The following is a 23,649-nucleotide window of genomic DNA, read 5'->3' on the forward strand; positions in this document are numbered from 1 at the left end:
AAAGTAGGTGATATTTGCTGCTCAGTGGCTGGTGCCGAGTGAGTTTCCCGGAGAATCCAGTTACTGGCTGGACTGACAGGCAGGACAGGTGTGGCTTTCTACCCCTCAGAGTTCAAAGGCCTGGCTGGTGCATCTTCCTGGGCAAGCCCTGCTCACGCCCTTCGAGGCAAAGGCAGAAAAGCCAGAGGAGGCAGGGCCTCGGATGACTAGGCACACAGGGAAACAGGACGGGAACTGCTGCTCAGGCCCATGGCCAACAACATCTAGTTAGGAAGCCTGCAGTTTCAGTCACAGATTCGGGGGAGTCCTGTGGCTCCCGTGAAGTGAGCCCTAAAGACGAGGCGAGTCCCAAAGATGAGGCTGTTCAAGCTGCTGATTTTCTTGGCCCACTGGGGAGTCACCAGGGCTGAACCAGGTAGGTGCTGCAAATGCCTTTGATGCCTTTGTTTTGTACTATGAACTCGATCCTGGCTGCTGGGGACTGCTCACAGAAAGCTGAAAATGTTGCTAAAAATAGCAAGGCAGGAAGCTAGGGCAGGGAGGCCTGGGAGAGAGTCAGTGGGGGTGGGAAGGGGCTGCTCTTTGGGCCTGAAGATTTGAAGTGGAGGCCAGGGCTGGCCAGGGGAGGGACACTGGCTTCACTAAGAGATGTGGGCACATAAGAGCCAGCCATCTGGTAGAGGCAGAAGGTGGCGGGCAGATTCATGAATTCATTCGGCAAACGTTGGTTAAGGGCCATTTGCATATCATGCACTATTCTAGGAACCAGGAATGGGACAGAAAGGAAAAGGAACAAAGCGGAGCCCTAGTGAAGCAGCCCTTCACCTGGGGAGAAACAGACCAAAAGACACACGAACAAGTAAATGCATGGTCTTCTAGGAGATAATAAGTGTTATGGTGAATAATAAAGCAGAATAAAGGGGTGGGAGTGGGGGATGGGGGTACTTACGAGTGGCCAGGAAGTGACATTTGGGTAGAGACCTGAAGCAGTGAGGGAGAGAGCCATATGGACATCCAGGAGAACATTCCAGTAAGGGAGCTCACAAAGCACACAGGCCCTGAGCCTGATGCTCAGGTGATGCATATGAGGACGAGCATGGGGCCAGAGTGGCTGGGGCAGAGTAGGCAAGGTGAGTGGGAGAGATGAAGTTGGGGGCATGATGGGGGGAGGGAGGGCGCTGGGGGCTGGCGTCAGCTCACATATAAGCATGTAGACAATGTGAGGACTCAGGGTAGAATGGGACATCATTAGAGGGTTTGGGGAGAGCTGTGGGGTGACCTGACTTGTGTAGGTTTAAAAGAAAATTTTTTAATGTTTATATTTATTTTTGAGACAGAGAGAGACAGAGCATGAGTGGGGGAGGGGCAGAGAGAGAGGGAGACACAGAATCCAAAGCAGCCTCCAGGCTCTGAGCCGTCAGCACAGAGCCTGACATGGGGCTCGAACCCATGAACCATGAGATCATGAGCTGAGCTGAAGTCGGATGCTCAACCGACTGAGCCACCCAGGTGTCCCTGTCTTGTGTAAGTTTAAAAGGCTCCCTGGGCTGCATGTTGAGAGGAGACAGCAGTGGGGTGAAGGCAGGGTCTCAGTGTGCCCGAGACTTGCCTAGTTTTAGCACCGGAAGTTCAGTGACCTGGACGCTCCCTCAGTCCTGGGCTCCCTGGTAAAAGAGAAGCAGCCAAACCCATGGGGGGCTGTTGCCATCGTCCCGTGAGAGGAGGTGGAGGCTCCCCGGGGGGTAGGAGCAGGGGTGGTTGGAGACGGTGTGATTCTGAACAAAACTTGCTGGCAGATGGTGGGGGTGACAGAAGGACTCTGGGGTGACTCCAAGATTTTTGTCTCAGCAGCTGTGAGGACCGAGTTGTCATTGGCTGAGGTGCAGCAGGAGGGGGTGGCAGGTTGATTAGGGATGTGTCCAGTTGGGGATGCCCGTTAAGGATTTCCAAGCGGTGGAAGAGGAGTCAGTGGGCCGGCTGGACTTGGAATTTTCCTTAGGATCCTAGATTGCCCTTTCCGGGAGTCCTCGGATGGGACCTTAGAGGTGACCCTCCACCCTTTCTGTAGCTGCAGAAGCTGAGGCTGAAAGGGGTCAGGCTCTGCTGGTGGCTTGCTCGGCGGAGCTCAGTTCTCCCAGGCTGGAGCTGCTAGGTGCTCCCCTGGTCGGTGCATGTCCCCAGACACTACCCAGGAGCAGCTGGGAGCCCTGGCAAAGCACTCTGCCGGTGTGGCCGCATCCCAGAGGCCAGCGAGGAGGAGCACGGGGCCTGGGGCCGGAGACCAGAGCGAAACGCCTGAGAGGGACTTGGCTCTAAAAGCTCTGACCTCGGGGCGCCTGGGTGGCGCAGTCGGTTAAGCGTCCGACTTCAGCCAGGTCACGATCTCGCGGTACGTGAGTTCGAGCCCCGCGTCGGGCTCTGGGCTGATGGCTCGGAGCCTGGAGCCTGTTTCCGAGTCTGTGTCTCCCTCTCTCTCTGCCCCTCCCCCGTTCATGCTCTGTCTCTCTCTGTCCCAAAAATAAATAAATAAAAAAAAAAAGTTGAAAAAAAAATTAAAAAAATAAATAAATAAAAATAAAAGCTCTGACCTCAAGGAGGAAGTGTCGCTGGGATGAGGGCTGACAGTGTGTCATTCCCTGTGAGGGCAACGTGTCCAGGAGACGCTGAGTGGCAGTCCTCCTTCGACCCTGCTGGGGGACTCCGGGCCCTGCCAGTCTGACTGGAGGGCGGGAATGGTTGCAAGGATCTCTCACTCTCTCGCTCTTTCACTTTTCTTTTCTTTTCTTTTTGAAAGTGTTTTAATGTTTATTTTTGAGAGAGAGAGAGAGAGAGAGGGAGAAGGAGAGGGAAAGAGAGAGAGAGAACGAATGGGGGAGCGGCTGAGAGAGAAGGAGACACGGAACTGGAAGCAGGCTCCAGGCTCTGAGCTGTCAGCACAGAGCCCAACACCGGGCTCGAACCCATGAATGGTGAGATCGTGACCTGAGCTGAAGTCAGACGCTCAAGCACCTGACTGAGCCACCCAGGCGCCCCTCTTTCGCTTTTAAATATGCTTTCTTGGGAATCCAAATGCCAGTGGGCACCCCACAGCCCAGCGTCCTAGTGGCTAAAATGGATCTCCCCGCCCCACAAAGGCACTAAGATGTTCATTGCAGCGTTGTTTATGGTAATGGAAAATGCTGACAGCAGTAATGGAATAGCTGAAGAGATTGTGGAAAAAACCACCCGGTGGAAGAGTTTTAAGGCGTCACAGCAAAACTGAGAACAATAGGGATATTTATCAAGTACTTGTATGCCGGGCACTGCTGAAATTTTTACATAATATCCTCACAGCAGCCTTGTCAGGTAGGGATTATCAAGGTCACGGAGCCTCAGAGAAGTTAAATGACCAACCCAAGGTTACACGTGTAGTAAGTGTCCGAGTCGGGACATGAACCCAAGCAGTACAACGTCACTCTGTTTATAAAATAATGCTATGTCAAAACAAAGAGACACTAAAGCAAAGAGCCAAGAAGAGCTAACATTTATTTTCTGAGACTTAGGAGGGGCCAGGCTGATGTTAGTGGCTTATCAGCTGTCCTTTCAAAACCCACTTGAAAAATGAGAGAAGAAAAACCTCATTTGGTTTTTATAGACCCTATAAAGCAGGTACTATTACCATTATGCCCATTTTGTGGATGAGGAAAATGAGACTCAGAGGAGGCTCCACACTTGCCCAAGGTCCCACAGCTAGGAAGTAGCAAGACCAAGTCCGTACTCAGCTGCCTTCCACAGTATGCCCTTGGAAGGGTCCTCTTGGGATGGTGGGTTTTATAGGTACTATTCTTTTCTCTTTTCTCCAAACTTTCTGGAATGTATACATCTATACTTTAAAAACAAAATTACATTTTATTTTATTTTTTAAGCGTATTTATTTATTTTGAGAGACAGAGACAGCACAAATGGGGGAGGGGCAGAGGGGGGGGTGGGGACAGAGAATCCCAAGCAGACTCCACACTGCCAGAGCGGGGCCGGAAGCAGGTCTTGAACCCACGAAACTGTGAGATCATGACGTGAGCTGATACAAAGAGTCAGACGCTTAAGTGACTGAGCCACCCAGGTGTCCCCAAAATGAAATTTTAAAAGAATTCCACAGTACCGCTAGGTTTTTTCAGAGTCCAAATCTTTCCTCAAGTGCAGAGAAGTTTGAGACACCCAATCGGAGAGCAATCATACCTGCTCTGTCTTGAACTGTGGGGTTCCTGCTTGCAACTTCCTTAGCGAAGAGCTTGGGAGGGGTGCCTGCTCCCTGGCTCTGTCTCCTCCCGTGTAGCCCCTGTGCAGCACAGCCTTGTCTTTCAGCTTCATTTTTAAAAAAATAAATGGTAGAGACACACTCTTTTATTTTTATTTTAGAGAGTGAGAGAGTGCATGAGCCGGGGAGAGGGGCAGAGGCAGAGACGGGGAGAGAATCCTAAACAGGTTCCATGCTCAGCACAGAGCCCCATGCGGGACTTGATCCCATGACCCTGGGATCATGACCTGAGCTGAAATCAAGAGTCGGATGCTCAACCCACTGAGCCACCCAGGCGCCCCTATCCTTTAGTTTCTAATTGCAGAGAAACAGTCTCTTTCAGTGTGGGTTAGCAAGGTAGGAAAACATTTCCTTCAAGAGTAGGCCTAGGGGGCTGTCATGAAGAGAGAGCAATTTATGTACTTACCACAAGGGGTCCTAAATGTTGGATTTAACAAGGGAACCCTCTGTGTTTTGGAGGGCCTCGGTTTCCAGAGGAGGAATTATAATGGAAATGTTTGGGGTCGATGCTTAGGGTCAAAAACAAAGGACTAAAATAGGGACCACGATCATCTTGTGGTGTGGGTTATACACAATAATAATAGCATTAGAACTGGCAGGGCCTTCGGATAACCTTTGTGCAATATTCTCATCTTATGTATGAGGAAACAGAGGTTCCAGAAGAGAAGAAAAACTGAGGCCTGAGGGGCAGAGTGGCCCAGGGAATGAGCACAGGCTGGCTTGTCCACCACATGGCCAGGTGCCATCCGAGCATCAAGAGTTGGATGCTTAACCGCCTGAGACACCCAGGCGCCCCTCCATGACGTTTTAATTAGAGCTTAATTTCTCACAGTCTGTGGCTAATTCCATAGAAGCCTGTGGTTTCCACCCTTTTGTGGCAACATACATGTTTTATAAAAGCCATCTGTTGGAGGCTCCGAGTCAACATTGTGCCTCAGCTTTGGAGTCAGAGAGGGCTGGGTTTGAGCCTCAGCTTCCTCATCTGTGAAACGGGCATAAGAATCCCACCTCACAGAATGGCGGCAAGGATGAAACGAGATGAGCATGTAAAGGGCACCTGGCTAACATTCTTTGAGTCTCACTAGTCCCGTCATCTTCCTCGCAGCCTTGCTCACTGATTGAACATCTATTCAGGCATCTTCCACATCCCAGGCACTGCTCGAGGTGCTGAGGACGCAGAGATGAACAAGACAGGCTGCATCTCTCACGGAACTGACAGAGTAGACGGGGAAGGTGGGTGATACACAAGTCGATAAGCTCATTTCATTATGTGAGAATGTTCTGAAGAAAATAAAACTGAGGGAGGCGATAACTAGTGACCAGACGGGTGGTGGGGGATGGAACTTGAGAAAAGGTAGTCAAGGAAGGCTTCTTTGAGGTGGTGACCCTTGGGCTGAGGCCTGAATGAGGAGGACAAAGCAGCCATGCGGGCAATGACCTGGGGAAGACTGGGGAAGGCCGCAGAGAAGCCAGAAAGAGGCCCTACGAGGAGAAGGAGTGGGGTGAGTTCTTTTGAGGTGGAGCCCCCTGCCCTCTACGTGATTCCTTCCACCATCCTGGCCTCTCCTGGAGTCAGGCCTCCGGGGCATGTGCATGTACACACACACACACACACACACACACACCACGAGGAATGCCAGGGAGGCTGGAAGGAGTTTCAGTTCTACACTCTGACTAGACCAGAGCTCATGGGAAGGGAGCTTGTGGGAAGAGAGAAACCAACAGCTGACCCGTGAGCCTGTCAGCAGAATGGAGTTTCTGAAGTGAAGCAACTTTCACGGAGTTCTTTGAGGGATGACGTCAAAAGGGCAGATCTGCTCCCTGTTGATGGTTAGCGGAAAAGAGCCGGCTTGAGGCAGGGGAATGGTCTCTGCATGGTCTTGGGCGGGGCGGGGCGGGGCGGGGGTGGGTGGGTGTGGGGGGGGGATCACGCTCCAGAGAGAAGGGCAAAGGGCCTCTCACTGCATCCGACCCGGTCAGCCCCGTCTCCGGCTTGGAAGCGGATGCGACCCCCCCTTTCAGTCTCTGTGCAGGGGCTCAGGAAAGCCTACCAACTCTGCCCATTTACTAGTTGAAACGGGGCAGTTTCTTTCCTCTGGCTTGGGATTTTGTCTCTGTAGGAGTAATTTCACATGCAGTCATGGCCTGTGTAACAAGTTTAAATTGCCCCCATTAGAAACAAAGACTCTCAGTTTGGGTAAAGAATAAACATGCAGGCATAGACTGCAAAAGACTACAAGAAGACATATCTAAAATAAAAAGGCATCGGTTTTACCCTGTTAGCGATCACATCTTCCTGGGAGAGAATCAAGAGACGCAGGACCTCCACCACTTAACTGTGTGATCTCAGGCAGGTTGACCTCTGAGCCTTAGTTTCCTTATCTGCAAAATGGGGGTGGTGATCAATATAGGTGACCCTTGAAGAACACAAGTGCGAACTGTAGGTCCACTTACATACAGATTTTTTGATACAGTATTTCCTCTTCCTTATGATTTTCTTAATAACACTTTTTCTCTAGCTTACTTTATTGTACCAATACAGTATATCATATATATATGTAACATACAAAATAAGTGTTTATAAACTGTTTATGTTATCAGTAAGGCTTCTGGGGTCAACAGTAGGCTATTAGTAGTTAAGTTTTGAGGGAGTCATAGTTATGCACAGATTTGTGACTGAGGGAGGGTCGGTGCCCCTAACCTGCACTGTCCAAGGGTCAACTGTACCTGCAGGGCTCTGGTGACTATGTAATGACCTTGGGAGGGATCAAGATTTAATCAGTCATTTGCACCTTAGTATAAGTAAGCTTCTGATCCTTTCCTGGGACCAGGTTTAGATAAGGAGAGGTGAGAAGTCATTGAGAGAGAGGATCAGGGGCTGGACTTGACCTTCGGACCTCTCCTAGAGCCACACTGAATGCCCTGTGGCTTGGGTGGTGCCCCGGCCATCCAACCATGAAAGCTGCAGAAGCTGGGGCTCCCAGGCTGACCCAATTTCCTGGGCTGGGGGCAGGGCGGGGGTGGGGGGTGGGTACGACTATTGGCATTAAATGACACAGGAAATGGAGGAGGAAGCGACAGCAATGGTGGAGAGTGAGGAAATTCCAGGCTTTAGGGCAGAGGCCAAACCTGTTCCATAAGCCTCCTCGAAACTACTTATCCATTGTGCTGTGCTGGGTACAGATGACAAATCCGCCCCGTGTAGCTCGTTTTCTTTGTTGGGACTCCTTTCTCTCGATCGCACCGAGAGATTTTTTTTTTTTTTTTTTTTTTGAGGCTTTATTTTTAAGGAATCTGTGTACCCAACATGGGACTCATTTAGAACCTCAAGATCAAGAGTATCTCTACCACCTGAGCCAGCCAGGCTCCCCTCACACCAAGAGGTTTTCTGGCATCTCAGCTGCCCTTAGTTGGCTGAGACCAGGTTTCAGTTGACCACTTCAGGGCCACTCCCAGCTGCATCCAGAGCCACTAAGTACACACACCAGAAACTCTGCCCAATCTGAAGGAACATTCCTTCTTTTCTCGCCCGGCACTGCTGAGCTGCATCTCCACACATGTCCCCCAGGCTTTCGCTAATTAGCAAGATCTTACAAGGCAATTGGTGTGTAGACTTTCTCCCAGCTCAGATTTTCGTCTGTATTTCTCTGGAGCATGAGAAGATCTGCCTCTGGTTCTGGGCTCAGAAAGGTGAAGCAACTCACCCAAGGTCACACAGCTTTTATGTGGCTCCAGAGCCTGAGTGCTTATCCATGACACTCCCCAAAGTTTGCTCTTTTTTTTTTTTAAATATTTTTATTTATTTTTGAAGGAGAGAGAGAGAGAGAGAGAGAGAGAGACAGCGCATGAGTGGGGGAGGGGCAGAGAGAGAGGGAGACACAGGATCCGAAGCAGGCTCCAAGGCTCTGAGCTGGCAGCACAGAGCCCGATGCGGGGCTCGAACTCACAAACCGCGAGATCATGACCTGAGCTGACACTGGACGCTCAACCGACTGAGCCACCCAGGTGCCCCTCCCCAAACTTTGCTTTAAAACAGGCACTCTGCTTAGAACTAACTCCCAAAGGATTCTTTGAGGGTCACGAAGCCCAATCCTTCATGCTGCTGCTGGGTCCCCTGAGGTGGGGAGATGGGGAAGGTCAAAGGTCACAGGGCAGGGACAGAGCCAGTCTTTTTCTCTCCTACTCTCAGTGCCTCCCTGGGCAAAGTCAGACCTGTGGCTCTTTTTCTCTGAACGCTGGCTTCAGAGGAAACTTCATTTCACATTTACAGCTTGCTCTCTCCCAGCCCAGGGTACCCCTGGGCGTCTTCGCCATCCAGGCTCAGGGAGGGACCAGCATTGAAGAGGGTCTCCTTTCCTCTGCAGGGAAGTTCTGGCACATCTCGGACCTGCACCTTGACCCTGACTACAAGGTATCTGAAGACCCCCTCCAGGTGTGCCCATCAGCTGGCTCCCAGCCGGTGCCCAATGCAGGCCCCTGGGGTGACTACCTCTGCGACTCTCCCTGGGTCCTCATCAACTCCTCCATCTATGCCATGAAGGAGATCGAGCCCAAGCCAGACTTCATCCTCTGGACCGGGTGAGAGCAGTCACAAGAGCTAGCCTTCACCTGCCGGCCTGGCACCCTCCCCACACTGTCTCCATTTGTCCTCTCACCAGCCCTGATTCAGAGTCTACGAACCTAAAGCTCAAAGTTACGCAACTTGCTCAAAGGACTGTTGGCCTGGCTGATCCCAAAATTTGTGCCCTTGACTCTGTGTCTCCCAGACTTAGCAGAACGTAGAACGCAGCTCACTTTGAGGCTGGGGACAGTCATGGCCCATCTGGGTATGTGGACAGCTATTGGATTTTTTTTTTTTTTAATTTTTTATTTGAGAGAGAGGGAGAGAGAGAGAGAGAATCCCTGTACTCATGTGAGTGGGGGAGAGGGACAGACAAGGAGAGAGAGAGAGAGAATCCCAATCAGGCTCCACACTCCGTGCAGAGTGCTGGGGCTTGATCCCACAACTCTGGGATCATGACCTGAGCCAATATCAAGAGTTGGATGCTCAACGGACTGAGCCACCCAGGCACCCCAAGAGTTCCTGGATTTTAAGTCAGGTGGACAAACACCGGGGCCACTCCCGCCGGTGTTTAGGGACTCCAAGCCCTAGAGATCCAAATGCAGGGAGGGAAGAAGGTAGAGGTGAGGAGGGAGCAAAAGGCAAGCTGAGGACAAAGCGCAAGGTAACACCCCAGAACCCTATTCCTGCCCCCAGGTGGGATATGTGTGACATTCTCAGGCTCCTGGCTGTCCAAGAATGAAGGAAAGGGAAAGGAAAAAACAAGTGGTTAACTGATAGAGATCACAGTCATGCGGGACATGGGTCTCCATCGGTTTGCAACTGTTTTAATGATTTATTGTGTTTTTTAATTTTTTAAAAATCTTTAATGTTTATTTATTTTTGAGAGAGACAGAGAGAGACAGAGTGCGAGCAGGGGAGGGGCAGAGAGAGAGAGGGAGACACAGAATCCGAAGCAGGCTCCGAGCTCCAAGCTATCGGCACAGAGCCCAATGCGGCGCTCGAACTCACGAACCGTGAGACTGTGATCTGAGCCGAAGTCGGACACTTAACCGACTGAGTCAGCCAGGAGCCCCTGGCTTTATGTTTTGTAAGAAAAAAGCAATCTTATCAATAATCAGACCCCACTTCCCCCCAGAAACCTATAACTCAATTTCCTGGAGCCCTAACATCACCCTCTCCTCCATAGGATAGAAAATCTTATATAACCAGTCGCTCCTCACAACCCCAGTGCAGCTGTTTTTGCCCACAGGTCCCGTCCCTGTACCCTAATAAAACCACCCTCTTTGCACCGAAGATGTCTCAAGAATTCTTTCTTGGCCATGGGCTCCGAACCCTGCTCCTTCCAACCACATCAGAGAGCCTGAGAGTGGTCTGGCATTGGGACCAAGTGTCCTGGCCGCCCTGGCCCTGGAGGGTTCTCACTGGTCAGACTGTTCCGCCCGAAGATAGCGCGTGGGGTGATTTCTGCTCAGCCAGACTCCATTTCTGCTTCTTATCCAAGGACGCTGCTGTGAGTCCTCCAACTTCCCTTAGCACTGGCGGTCCTTGTCACTCGAGGTCCACCCTTCGCTCACCGGCTCTTTCTCCCTCCCTTGGTAGGTCAGCCTGACTTGTGTTCAGCCCCCGGGGTAGACACTTGGGGAGCTGAGATGATAAGACCTGGACTGGCCTTCAAGGAGCTCACGGTCTTGGGGCGATGCAGACGAGTCCACTGAACCACTGTATCCCAGCAAGGAGAGAGGGTCACTGGGGGATGTGGGAGCTTCGCAGGGCACCTGATTCCATCTGGCAGGATCGGGGAGGACTTCTCACAGGAAGTGGTATCCAGGGAGCTGGTGAAGAAGGCTGGCAGGAGCTCTGACCTCTTGCTCCCTCTTTCAGCCTCAATGGACACTTCTACAGGGCAGGATCAAACCCATGATGCCTCAGCTGTCCTTTAGTGTGGCATGGGAGTGACCAGGAATGACCCTCAGATGGACCCTGTGGTTGGTGGGGGGGGGGGGCGGCAAAGCTAGACACTTAAGAAATGTGACAGGGTCGTGGCGTCTGGGTGGCTCAGTCGGGTAAGCGTCCAACTCTTCGTATCGGTTCAGGTGGTGATCTTGTGGTCGTGAGATCAAGCCCCATGTCAGGCTCCACACTGAGCATGGAGCCTACTTGGGATTCTCTCTCTCCCTTTCTCTCTGCCCCTCCCCTGCTTGCACACTCTCTCTCAACATAAATAAATAAATAAACTTAAAAAACAACAAAAAAGAAACGTGGCAGTGTCTCAGGGCAGTCCTGGGCAGCTCAGGAATCAGTCTAAGAAGAGAGTGAGCTTTAAGCCATGACCTTGAACTCTTGTTCCCAAGAGGCATCTGGCTCCGGGAGCCTCTGCTCTGAATTCTCTGAAGAGGAGCTGTGGGAGGGACGTGCAACATTCTGAAAGACGTGAGCCCTCTGGGAAAGGTGACTACTTTGGGAAATTCTGACCCTTTAACAGAAACAGGATGTTTCCGGGAAACCTCTGGGACCTTTTACAATTCAATTTCTAAAAAGTTTGACTTCCCTGGGCAAGTTGCCATCCCTTAGGGGTAATCTGTAGAAACTGGAAGTGTTTTCTTTCTTTCTTTTTTTTTTTTTTTTTTTAATTTTTTTTTTTCAACGTTTATTTATTTTTTTGGGACAGAGAGAGACAGAGCATGAATGGGGGAGGGGCAGAGAGAGAGGGAGACACAGAATCGGAAACAGGCTCCAGGCTCTGAGCCATCAGCCCAGAGCCTGACGCGGGGCTCGAACTCACGGACCGTGAGATCATGACCTGGCTGAAGTCGGACGCTTAACCGACTGCGCCACCCAGGCGCCCCTCTTTTTTTTTTTTAATGTTTATTTAGTTTTGTTTTCTTTTTAATTGTTTTTTTAATGTTTATTTATTTTTGAGAGAGAGAGACAGAGTGTGAGTGGGGGAGTAGCAGAGAGGGAGACACAGAATCCAAAGCAGGCTCCAGGCTCTGAGTGGTCAGCAGAGATCCCGATGCGGGGCTCGAACCCAGGAACCGTGAGATCATGACCTGAGCCGAAGTCAAACGCTCAACCGACTGAGCCACCCAGGCGCCCCTGTTTATTTAGTTTTGAGAGGGAGAAAGGCAGAACATGAGTGGAGGAGGGGCAGAGAGAGAAGGAGACGCAGAAATCCGAAGCAGGCTTCAGGCTCTGAGCTGCCAGCACAGAGCCCTACTCGGGGCTCGAACCCCTGAGCCGTGAGTGAGATCATGACCTGAGCCGGAAGTCGGACGCTTAACGGCCTGAGCCACCCAGGCGCCCCAAGAAACTGCAAGTGTTTTCTAAAAGAAAGAATTAGATCCTCCAAACTAGGGACAAATAAAAAAGGAACTTTGTTCTGATGACTCTGGACCCCTGGCCTGTCCCTGGGGAAGACAGGGCCGAGAGGTTCCTCTTGCAGCCCTGAGGAGGGTGTCAGGAATGCAGCAGGGTGTGATGAGTGTAAGCGTGGACCCTGGAGCCAGTCTGACTAAACTCAGACCCTGGGTCCACCACTTTCTCGCTCTACACACTTGGGCAGGATTCTCCACCTCTCTGTGCCTGGATTCTTTATCTGTCAAACAGGACTAACAACAGAACTCACATTGTAGGATTATCGATGGGAAGCCCACGGGGATGTGGGTGTCACACACAGAAAGCCCCTGGCACAAAGTAAGCCACGGTGAGCTGTTAGCAATGGTAGCAGTACTATTCATTAAGCTACTTAACTTCTCCGGGGATGGGGCGAGGTGGGGAGGGGGCGGAGGGCACCTGGGCAGCGGCTGCCTCACCCTGTCAGGTCCAGCAGGGTCCTCAGGCTTTAGATTGTGGGGGCTCCGACCCATCCCCTAACCCGCCTTTCCCCATTCTCCTCCCTGCTCCCTGGCCTTGCTGTGTATTTCTAACTTGGATCCAGGAATTTAGGTCAGCCGAACGAGGGGCAGAACGGTCCTGGGGCAGGTCCTGGATCTGCCCTAGAGTAGATTTGAACTCTGAAGCCAGCTCCAAACTCCTGAGAACCCTTTAGGGAACAGGGCAGGACTCAGAGATGATTTTTCCACCCCGAGCTTCCTGGGGGCCTGCAAGATGGGACTGGAACTCTCAAGCTTCCCTCTTTAAATAATAATTACAACTGAGCAGCTACTATTCTACATTTTATTTTGTATTTATTATTATTTTTTTTTTTTTTAAGAGAAAGGAAAACAAGGGCGCCTGGGTGGCTCAGTAGGTTGAGTGACCGACTCTTTGATTTCAGCTCAGGTCATGATTCCAGGGTCGTGGGATGGAGCCCTGTGTTGGGCTCTGCACTGAGCATGAAACCTGCTTGGGATTCTCATTCTCTCTCTCTCTCTCTTTCTCTCTGTTCCTTCCTTGCTTATGCACGCACGCACATTCTCTCTCTCTCTAAAAATAAATAAGCTTAAAAAAAAAACCCCAAAAAGCAGAAGTTTAAAAAAAAAAGAAGATAAAGGAAAAGACTTTCCAAGTTAGGAGAGCTGCCCAGGAAATATGCCCTTTATAAGGTAGAAAGTGGTCCCACCAGTCTACATTTTATATATATATATATATATATATATATATATATATATATATACACACACACACACACACACACACACACACACAATTTTTCCCCCTTTAATAAAGTCTCATGAAAATCTAGGAGTAGGTACCATTATCTTCCCTATTTTACAGACGACATAATGGAGGCTCAGAGAGGTTAAGCAACCAGCCCAGGGACCCACAGCAGGTCAACGGCAGAGCCCAGGTTTGAGCTCCGTCTTGCGTGACCCCCAGCTCCAGCCTGGCCCTTCCCTCTCAGGGGATGCCTGAGGGCCAGTTCCACAGCCTCTTTTCTCACGGCTGGGCTGTCCCTTCCTTTTCTCGTGCCCCTTCCTGAGCTGCCCACACCAAACCGGCTCGATGGTGTTTTCCAGTGACGACACGCCTCATGTGCCCAATGAGAGGCTGGGAGAGGCAGCCGTGCTGGCAATTGTGGACCGCCTGACCAGGCTCATCAGAGAGGTCTTTCCAGGTAAGACTCTGTCATTGGTTCCCCTGAAGCAGTTCCGGAACCCCAGGCGGTGTCCGGCACGGTGGGAGAGCAACAGCAGCAAGATGTGGAGGAGCGACCTTCAACCACGGGCAGCACTGGCTGCTGGCCAAGTCCCCGGCGGGGCACTTCACGGCGATTGATTGTTTCTTCCCTTCCAGCAACGCTGCAAAGAATGTGAGACATCACCGGCCTGTGTTTACATGCAGCATCCCATTAACAGAAATGCCTGACATTTCGCTGCCTTCTGCCCTTGCCTGTTTAACACAGACTCACGGCCCCTTCTCAGGGCATCTACGGTTACATACAGGCACGGTTCCCAGGAAGTCTCACGGGGACTCGCAGAGAGCCCCATGTCCTGCGGTGGCCCCAGGGCTGCCATCCACTGCCCTGAAACCATCCTGGCTACAGGGGCCTCCGGGAGATGCTGGGCTCCAGCTAAGGTGCTGTCCTTGCGCTTCTAGGGCTTTCAGAGCCTAGGAGGGCAGGCAGAGCTGTGAGTGATGATGGCAGCAGTCCCATGGAACATGACAAGGAGAATGATATCCGCATCCCTCACCTAACGGACCCTGAAAATGTTTTTAAGCAGCCTGTGCCAAACACGAGGCCCTGGGGGCTGAATCGGGCTCCTGGGCTGCCAGCTGGGGACCCGTGAGAGCAGCCCACTAGCCCCCCACTCCCTTCCTTCGGGTTCTGGTACAGCTGCATCCTCTAAAGGCCTTAGTCATGGGTCCCCAGGACCCAGATATGGGCTAATGATGATACAAATAAATATGGCAGCAGCAGTGACTACACGCATCTATGCATCCAGTGCTACATGTCAGGCACTGTTCTTTTTTTTTTTTTTTTTTTTTTTAAATTTTTTTTTTTTCAACGTTTATTTATTTCTGGGACAGAGAGAGACAGAGCATGAACGGGGGAGGGGCAGAGAGAGAGGGAGACACAGAATCGGAAACAGGCTCCAGGCTCCGAGCCATCAGCCCAGAGCCCGACGCGGGGCTCGAACTCACGGACCGCGAGATCGTGACCTGGCTGAAGTCGGACGCTCAACCGACTGCGCCACCCAGGCGCCCCAGTCAGGCACTGTTCTAAGAACATTACATGCTTTAGCTCCTTGCGATAATCCTGGAGGGACGTGCTATTACTGTTTCAACTTTCCCGGTGAGAAATGTGAGCCTCCGAGTCAAGTAAACTGGTCAAGGTCACGTGGCAAGGGGGAGGACACAAATCCAGCTCTGAGCGCCACTCTTATCCACCACTGCCACTGCCACTCCAGGAGGGGCCCTGTGCTGTCACCACCCCACATCTGTCCTCCAGGCAACCTTTCTGCCACCTTCTTCCCTCGATGGGAATCATTTTATGCAGCATGGTCTAGTTGTCTGGACACATAGATGAGGAACCTATGGCTCAGAGCCAGTCAGTTCCCAGGGAGGGACTCAAACTCATCCAACCCTGAGCCCTCTTTCCTTGGCTCCCCACGCACTTCGGGAATAAAAGCGGAACGATGGCTGAGAAAATGCTTTCTAAGTATTAGTTAACACACAAACATAAGTTAGAAGATCCTCTAGCTTATAACACACTTGCACAGTTACTGAATTTCCTAATATTCCAGACGCTATCAACTGTAAGTCGCATCATATTTTATGTATTGCTAAGGACAAAAACGCTGTTAATTCAAGTACGACAGTGCTTCCTCATGGCCTCAGTAAGTTACACTCCGCCTGTAGAGATGTTAAAATAGAACATACTAGAAGAGTTCAAATCGAATGGGTCCCGCGACCCCTGGGATCGGGACCTGAGTCAAAATCAAGAGTCAGATGCTTAACCGACTGAGCCACCCAGGCACCCCGAGGCATTATCTGAGAATTACAGCAACACAGGTCAAGCAAGCACTCTCCGTTTTATTGATAAATAAAGCCGGAGCATTGAGAAGTCAAGCAAATTGCTGCAGGGGAGGAAGGGACCGCAACTCCGGATTTCGGATCCACATCGTGTGTCATGCGTTCTTCCGGCCACGTGCCACCTGTGTTCCCCATCAGAGTCACTGTGAACCCCGACCCCTCTCCTCCAGCATGGCTGAGTGGTGAATGCAGGTGTGCTGGGCAAACAGATCTCAGTCCCGATTCAGTCTCTGCCAGTTCCCACAGGGCAATGCCCTGGAGACTCAGTTTCCTCTCTGTGCAAAAAGAGGAGAAGAACGGTACCTGCCCAGAAGGTGGTTGTCAGGATTAAGCAATCCACTCACTCATTTAGTGAGTCAACAAATATTTATTGAGCGTCTTATTCTTACTGTGAGTGAGATACCATTCTAGGGGGGAGGGAACTTGGCCAGGTTGTGCCCTCATGGAGCTTGTGCTTGTCAGAAGCTTCTAACCGTGCCTGGTACAAAGAAGCAGCGAAGGAAGGAGAGAGTTCCTCCCTTCTCATCTGTTCTTAGAATTCCAGGGATTGTGGGGTTTGGGGCATTTTTTTTTTAAACGGCTTCTTTTTCTTTTTCTTCTTCTTTTCTGAGAGAGCACGAGAGAGTGTGCATGAGGGAGGGGCAGAGAGAGGGGTGGGGGGGAAAGAGAGAAACTTAAGCAGGCTCCGTGCCCAGTGCAGGGCCCGACTTGGGGCTTGATCTCATGACCGTTAGACCACGATCTGAAGCCTAAACCAAGAGTCGGATGCTCAACTGACCGAGCCACCCAGGTGCCCCTGAAATGGATTCTTAAAGGCTGGTGGCATTTGTGTTAAAGAGGCGAGGGTTTTCCAGGCAGGTACAGTGAGGGCTTCTGCCTTTGCAAACAATTCTTGATGGGAATTTTACAACCTCCTCCTTCAGCAGACCTTTTAGCACTTTCAGATCTTGTAGGCTCTACAGCGCAAAAAGTCTCTGTGAAAATATCTCTCCAAGTGGGAACTGGAGGCTCCATCCTCCCTCATTGGTTCAAGGTCAGTCCCTGGGGAACGCCAGGCTAAGGGCAAAACCCTGCCCTGAGCTCAGAGGGGTTTTTATTCATTGTCAAACTTTTTTTTGTAATGTTTATTTATTCTAGAGAGAGACAGAGACAGAGCATGAGCGAGAGAGGGGCACAGAATCTGAAGCAGGCTCCAGGCTCCGAGCTGGGGCTCAAACTCAACAGCCATGAGATCATGACCTGAGCTGAAGACAGGTGCCCCGTGTTTATTGTGAAACTTTTTTTTTTTTAAAGTTTTATTTTTATTTTTGAGACAGAGAGAGACAGAGCATGAACAGGGGAGGGGCAGAGAGAGAGGGAGACACAGAATCTGAAACAGGCTCCAGGCTCTGAGCTGTCAGCACAGAGCCCGACGCGGGGCTCGAACTCACGGACCGCGAGATCGTGACCTGAGCCGAAGTCGGATGCTTAACCGACCGAGCCACCCAGGCGCCCCTATTGTGAAACTTTTATTGAGAAACTACTACTTGCCAGACACAGAAGTAAAATACAAGCAAGAATGAGGCTACTTCTGGGGAGGAAATGAGTCTGATGGGCTCCCTCCCCACAGGAGTCATTCACAAGCCACTTCCTTTCCTTCCTTTCCTTCCATCCCCCACCCTGTTGTAGGCTTCTATTGCAAGTGGCTCTTCCCTTTTTTGTGACACCCTCACACCTCTAATTACTCAATACCTGTCAACCCCACTGCACTGCAAGACCCCTGGGACGGGGACTGGGTGCCTGGTTCCCAGATCTACATGAGGTGCTTGATAAACACCCCTTGACTCACGAATGAGTGAAACTCCTAAGGCTCCCCGAGTGAACCAAACCCTTTCTCTAAAAGTCAGTGGACCTGGAATCGACAAGAAACAAGGAGCACTAAATTGCCAAGGGGCTGATAATGGATGTGAAGATTATTTAGGTCTTCTAGCCTTCTTCTTCTCAACCTCTGACGCTTCCTTCCGACCAGGGAACTTTATGCTGGGAATGGGGTTCGGAACTGGGATCAGAGAACTCACGGCTCTTCCTTCCCAGGTCTGAGCAACGTTCAGCCAGATTCTACTGAATGTGGTTTTCTGCTTATCTCTGTATTTTCCTCATTTGTGCTACGGCGTTTCTCCATTAGCGCGGACGGCTCCTAGCGGGCCGAAAATGACTAACTCCACCAAGCGCTTTCACATAAATATGTTTACATTTCTCTTTTTCCCGCCCAGGTACTAAAGTCTACGCTGCTTTGGGGAATCATGACTTTCACCCCAAGAACCAGCTCCCAGCAGGGAGCAACAGCATCTATGATCAGGTAGCAGAACTGTGGAGGCCCTGGCTCAGTAACGAATCCATCGCTCTCTTCAAAGAAGGTACTAGCACCATCTGCAGCTATAAGCACTTACTTGTATGCCAAGGTCTGATTGAATTTTGTCTTCAACACGACCCCGTGAAACAGGTACTGATTTTATCCCCATTTTACGGATAAGGAGCCAGAGGTTTGAAGATGTCGAGTCACTTGGCCAAGATCAGCCAGCTTAGAGATGGCCGACTCCAGTGCCCATACACTCCACCCCATGGCACTAGCGAGGATCATAAATGAATGTTTATTGAGCATATACTGTGTGCCAGGCACTTACTCTCAGCACATGCCGAGACCCCTCCCAAAAACCCTAGGAAGGCGCAGTGACCTCCGGTTGAGGCCGGGTTTCCCATCCTTGGCACTGTTCACACCTCAGGCCGGATAATTCACCGTGGGGGCCGTCCTGTGTGTTGTAGGGTGCATAGCAGCATCCAAGCCCTCTAACCACCGGATACCAGTAACACCCTCCACTGTGATAACCAAACATGTCTCCAGCCCCTGCCACATGGTTCCTGGGGGACAAAATCAGTGGCTGAGAGCCACCGATCCAGAGACACAGCCAGCACAAGGTGACCCTGGCTTACTCTCTTCCCTGTCCTCAGTTCCAAATGGTGAAAACCCAACCAGAAGCCCGCGGGTTTAGTCCACAGAGATCAGCTTCTGGGACAGAGTGTTGAGTGAATGGGGCTGACAGCGGATCTGGAGGGACAAATGCTTCTTGCTGTTATGCACATTAGAGAGAGGAGGAAACCGAAGCACGGGGAGGTGAAGTAAACACTTTCTCACGCTGCACAGCTACTAACTGCTAGAGCCAGGACTTGAACCTAGGCTGGGTGCCTCCAGAGCCTCTAGTTTTACTCACCGTGCCCCTCCTATGGGAAAGATGGGAAGGGAGGACACAAGGGCAGCAGACGGTGGGCATGGAGTGGAGGGCACAGAGGTCCCTTCAGATCCTCTCTGGCTGTGACGTCTTAGGTGCCTTCTATGCCGAGAAGCTGCCTGGACTGAGTGGGGCTGGGCGAGTCGTGGTCCTCAACACCAACCTGTACTACGGCAACAATGAGCAAACAGCGGGCATGGCCGACCCCGCTCGGCAGTTCCAGTGGTTGGAAGACGTGCTGACCAATGCATCCCGAGCTAAGGAAATGGTAACGGCTCCTGCCTCCACCTCCCACCTCTCTGGGGTCACTTCCTGAAGGAGTCTCCTGCCTCCACACAAACTCACCCAACCACTCAAGATGCCCCCATCACAGAGGGGTCCTTCATCAGCCTGGTACCAGGAGGCAGCTTTTTCCATCCACACAACAGCCTGTGAAAAAGAGAAGAGTATTCTAGGGGCCACCTGGGTGGCTCGGTTGGTTAGCGTCTGACTTTTTTGTTTTTTTGGTGTTTATTTTTGAGAGAGAGGGAGAAAAAGACAGAGCATGGGCAGGGGAGGGGCAGAGAGAGAGGGAGACACAGAATCTGAGGCAGGCTCCAGGCTCTGAGCTGTCAGCACAGAGCCCGACGCGGGGCTGGAACCCATGGACTGTGAGATCATGACCTGAGCAGAAGTTGGACGCTCAACCGACTGAGTCACCCAGGCTCCCCAAGCGTCTGAGTCTTGATTTTGGCTCGGGTCATGATCTCATGATTTGTGGGATCGAGCCCGTCATCGGGCTCCACGCTGACAGGGTAGAGCCTGCTTGGGATTCTCTCTCTCTCTACTTCTCGCTCTGCCCCTCCCTGGCTTACACTCTGTCTCTCTCTCTCTCTCTCAAAATACATAAATAGAAAAATAGAAAAGTGTACCCCAGGTGGCAGGCTTAGCACAAGCAAAGGCACACAGTGGAAAACACCAGGTGAAATCTTTGCTGGGGACCCAGAGTACCGGAATCTGCTTTGCAAAAGTCTGCCTGCCTTTTGGGAAGTGGGCGGGCAGGCGTGAGGGGTCGGGGAGGGAATCCTTGAGCCCCTCCTGGGTACCCCTTCCGTGCAGGTGTACATTATTGGCCACGTGCCCCCAGGGTTCTTTGAGAAGACTCGGAACAAAGCTTGGTTCCGGGAGGGCTTCAATGAGGAGTACTTGAAGGTGGTCCGGAAGCACCATCATGTCATCGCGGGGCAGTTCTTCGGTCACCACCACACTGACAGCTTCCGGATGTTTTATGATGATACAGGTACTCGGCGAGGAGGGCAACTGCCAGCCCAGCCCCCTCCTCCTCTTGCCAGCCTCTCTCAGTCCCACTGTCTCTCTCCTGAAAGGTGCCCCCATCAGCGTCATGTTCCTTACACCGGGGGTCACCCCATGGAAAACCACCTTACCTGGAGTGGTCAACGGGGCCAACAATCCAGGCATCCGGGTATTTGAATATGACCGAACCACACTGAGCCTGCAGGTCAGGAGCCCTGCCTGGGTCTGTTGGGGCCAGAGGAGGAGGGTGGGGAGGGACCTGAATGTATCACTGCCTTGCCTAAGTCCTTCCAGGGAATCCACCTTCTTCTAGAGCTCAGGTTCAGAACCCCTGAGCCACCTCCAAATCCTGCAACCAAATCAGGTCAGTTTTTTGTCCCCAAATCTCCCTTCACCCTAGATCACATTCTCCAACTTGGCCTCCCTGCCTTTAGCCCTGCCCTGCTGTAGCTCGTCTGCTATATACTACAGAAGGAACTAATTTTTTTTTAAGTCCTTCTTGTCTCTCTCCTGCTCAAAAACCTTCAGTGGCTCCCCAGTGCCCAGAAGATAATAAGCTGGATCTCCCTGGCTTGGTATTCAAGGCTTCCGACAGTCGTGACCTCGTGCCCATTGCCCACCTCGTGCCTATACCAACTAGGTCCCAGCCAAAGCAGGCCCCTAACTCATCAAGCAACCCCTCATCTCCTGGGATGTGCTTGCGATTGTTGAAACAGCAAAGAAATATTATTCCTTAATCTATTCAACAAAATATACCAAGCATCGACCGTGTTCCCTGGTTCCCAGGCCCTGAGTTCAGGAGATACATAAGTGAACAATAATAAAGTCACCACTCTCCTGGAGCTGACGTTCTTACAGGAGACACACAATAAATAAATCAGGAAAGTTAAGCGAGGCATGGAGAGAAGCGCTAAGGAGAAAACAGAGTGAGGAGGCCAGTGTGCCGGCGGTAGGGTATGTATGTATGCTGTGAGATGGGTGAGGCAGGGAAGTGTCACTGATAGGGTGACATTTGAATTCTGAGTAAATCGAGGGAGGGAACCACGTGAGCATGGGTGGGGGGGGGGGGGAAGGCGAGGAAAGAGCAAGTTCAGGGGCCCTGGGGTGGGAGTGTGCTCGGTGTGTTAGGGAAGAGCAAGGAGGTCTGTGGCTGCAGAGGAAGGCACAAAGGGAGAGTGGGAAGAATGAGGTCAGATCATGTCAGCCATGAGTGGGACTCTGGATGTGAAGGGTTTGGAGCGGAAGAACTAAATACTCTGACTTGTAATTTTACAAAACCGCCACGTCTGCTATTCAGAGAACAGGCTTAAAGGGCAAGCAAGGGCAGAAATGGCGGTGGGGAGGGGGGGGATCAGTTAGGAGGTGGCAACAATAATCACTGAGAGGTGACGGTGCCGCGGGCCAGGGTGTGGCAGTGGGGCGGTGAGATGCCCCAGATCCTGGATGTGTGCCGAAGCCAGAGAAGACAGGATTTGCCGGTGGACTGGATAACAGTGTGAGAGACAGGAGTCCCGGCTCTGGCCTCAGCGCCCGGAAGGGTGAAGCTGTCCTTCACTGAAATGGGATCACTGCACGAGGAACAGGTTTCAGAGGGAAGATCAGAAGTCTGGTTGGGGACCTGTTAACTTTGGGAGGTCTAGATGCTATCCAGGCAAAAGTGCCCAGGGAAGAGGCAGCAGGGTATTCAAGGAGCAGGCCCAGGAAGAGGTGGATATAGAGATTTAATCTGGGTGTTGAGAGAGGACATTTATAGCCAGGGGCTGGATGAGATAACGTAGGTCCTTGATTCCAGAGCAAATGTGTATGGAAAAGAGGTCTGAGGGCTTTTTTTTTTTTTTTTTTTTTTTTTTTTTGAGGACTTTCAAGAGTATGGCCTGTTGTCCACATGGGCACTCAGAGGGCCTTAGCAGAGGAATCACAGCCTGGTTCTTTGTCCCCCCTGCCCCCAACATACTCTACATCCTTCTCAGGGAGGGAGTCAGAGAGGCCTGGGTTTTCCACCACTCATGAAATTTTTTTTTACCTCTTTGGCCTCCGTTTATGGGAGTAACGGTACCTCACAGGGTTTGGAGAGGACCAAACGAAAGAATGTAATGTGCCCAGGGGGAAGTTACCATCTATTCATAGCAGCTCCTCTTACCCCACTTCTAGTGACTTGAGGCAGGCCCACAAAGTTAAGTGGAAAGCACTGGACAGATAAACCTTTCCAGATTCTAGTTCTGAAGATGCACTGGAGACCTAGGGGTCTTGAGTGTATCCCAAGCCCTCGGCAGCCACAATCCCATAACCTCGTTCAGCCAGGCACCCCATCCTACTTTTTAAAGTTGCTTTTTATCCATTAATTCTATAAACATTTCCCGTGTATCTGGGACAGAAAACGCGTAGGCCGCAGGGTTAACAACCTGGATTCCAAACCTGCTACTGCTACTAAATACCCGTAGGACCCTGCCCAAATTAATTAAACTCTTTAGGACTCAGTTTCCTCATTTGTGAAATCGGGTATTAAGTGCAGGTACCTCGTCAGCAACAGCAGTCATAGTTACAAAGAGTCTGGGGGCAAATGCAAGGTGCAGGATCGGGGGGTGGAAGCTGACGGCTGCTCATGGCCTACCCTCCTCCCTCCCTCCACCAGGACATGGTGACCTACTTCGTGAACCTGAGCCAGGCGAACGAAAAGGGGATCCCGCTCTGGGAGCTTGAGTACCGGTTGACCGAGGCCTACGGGGTGCCCGATGCAGGCTCCCGCTCCATGCACGCGGCGCTGGGCCGCATCGCCAGCGACCCCGGCACGTTGCAGCGCTACTACGTCTACAACTCGGTCAGCTACGACAGGGAAGCCTGCGACCCGGCCTGCAGCGCCGAGCATGTGTGCGCGATGCGCGAGGTGGCATTCGACGCTTACGCCGCCTGCCTGCGCGCCCCCGGCGCCGCGCCCGCGCCCCGGCTCGCGCTCCTGCTCGCGGCGCTGCTGGGCCTGCGCGCGCTGCTAGCGCCGTGACCTCGGGCGCCCGGCCGCCTGGCTCGCCCGTCCCCGGGGAGCACGCGGCCACACCTGCCCGGCGTCGGCAGAGTGAACTGGGATGGGGCAGCCGGATTGGGAAATGAACCTCCAAAGACTCCCGCGCAACCAGCCCCGCCCCCCTCCAGGACATTTTTCATCCAAAAAACAATGCTCATCGAGCATCTTACTCTGTGCGTTTCTCTTAATATGTAAATAAGGTTTAATACAACTCCCTTGCACAGTTACCGCACGTCCT

At 51.8% G+C, this 23,649-nt stretch overlaps 1 protein-coding gene across 1 annotated transcript; it reads left to right on the forward strand.

Moving 5' to 3' along the window:
- On the forward strand, positions 1-23,580 carry SMPDL3B (sphingomyelin phosphodiesterase acid like 3B). The gene is made up of 8 exons (XM_025925949.2): positions 1-415; positions 8,659-8,872; positions 13,817-13,914; positions 18,086-18,229; positions 19,195-19,367; positions 20,198-20,378; positions 20,464-20,597; positions 23,025-23,580. The coding sequence occupies exons 1-8, from the start codon at positions 355-357 to the stop codon at positions 23,388-23,390; spliced, it is 1,371 nt and encodes a 456-aa protein (XP_025781734.2). The 5' UTR covers positions 1-354; the 3' UTR covers positions 23,391-23,580.
- Positions 23,581-23,649: the final 69 nt, after the last annotated feature.

The sequence above is a fragment of the Puma concolor genome, chromosome C1, assembly GCF_028749965.1.
Source record: "Puma concolor isolate L17-30 chromosome C1, mPumCon1.1.hap2, whole genome shotgun sequence".
NCBI classification, from domain to species: Eukaryota; Metazoa; Chordata; class Mammalia; order Carnivora; family Felidae; genus Puma; species Puma concolor.

What these genes read in the sequence shown, in the direction of transcription:
- SMPDL3B (XM_025925949.2), top strand. Translation starts at nt 355, where the DNA reads ATGAGGCTGTTCAAGCTGCTGATTTTCTTGGCCCACTGGGGAGTCACC. An exon ending in AGTCACCAGGGCTGAACCAG is followed by an intron (nt 416 to 8,658) that starts GTAGGTGCTGCA and finishes TTTCCTCTGCAG; the next exon opens with GGAAGTTCTGGCACATCTCG. An exon ending in CATCGCTCTCTTCAAAGAAG is followed by an intron (nt 18,230 to 19,194) that starts GTACTAGCACCA and finishes GTGACGTCTTAG; the next exon opens with GTGCCTTCTATGCCGAGAAG.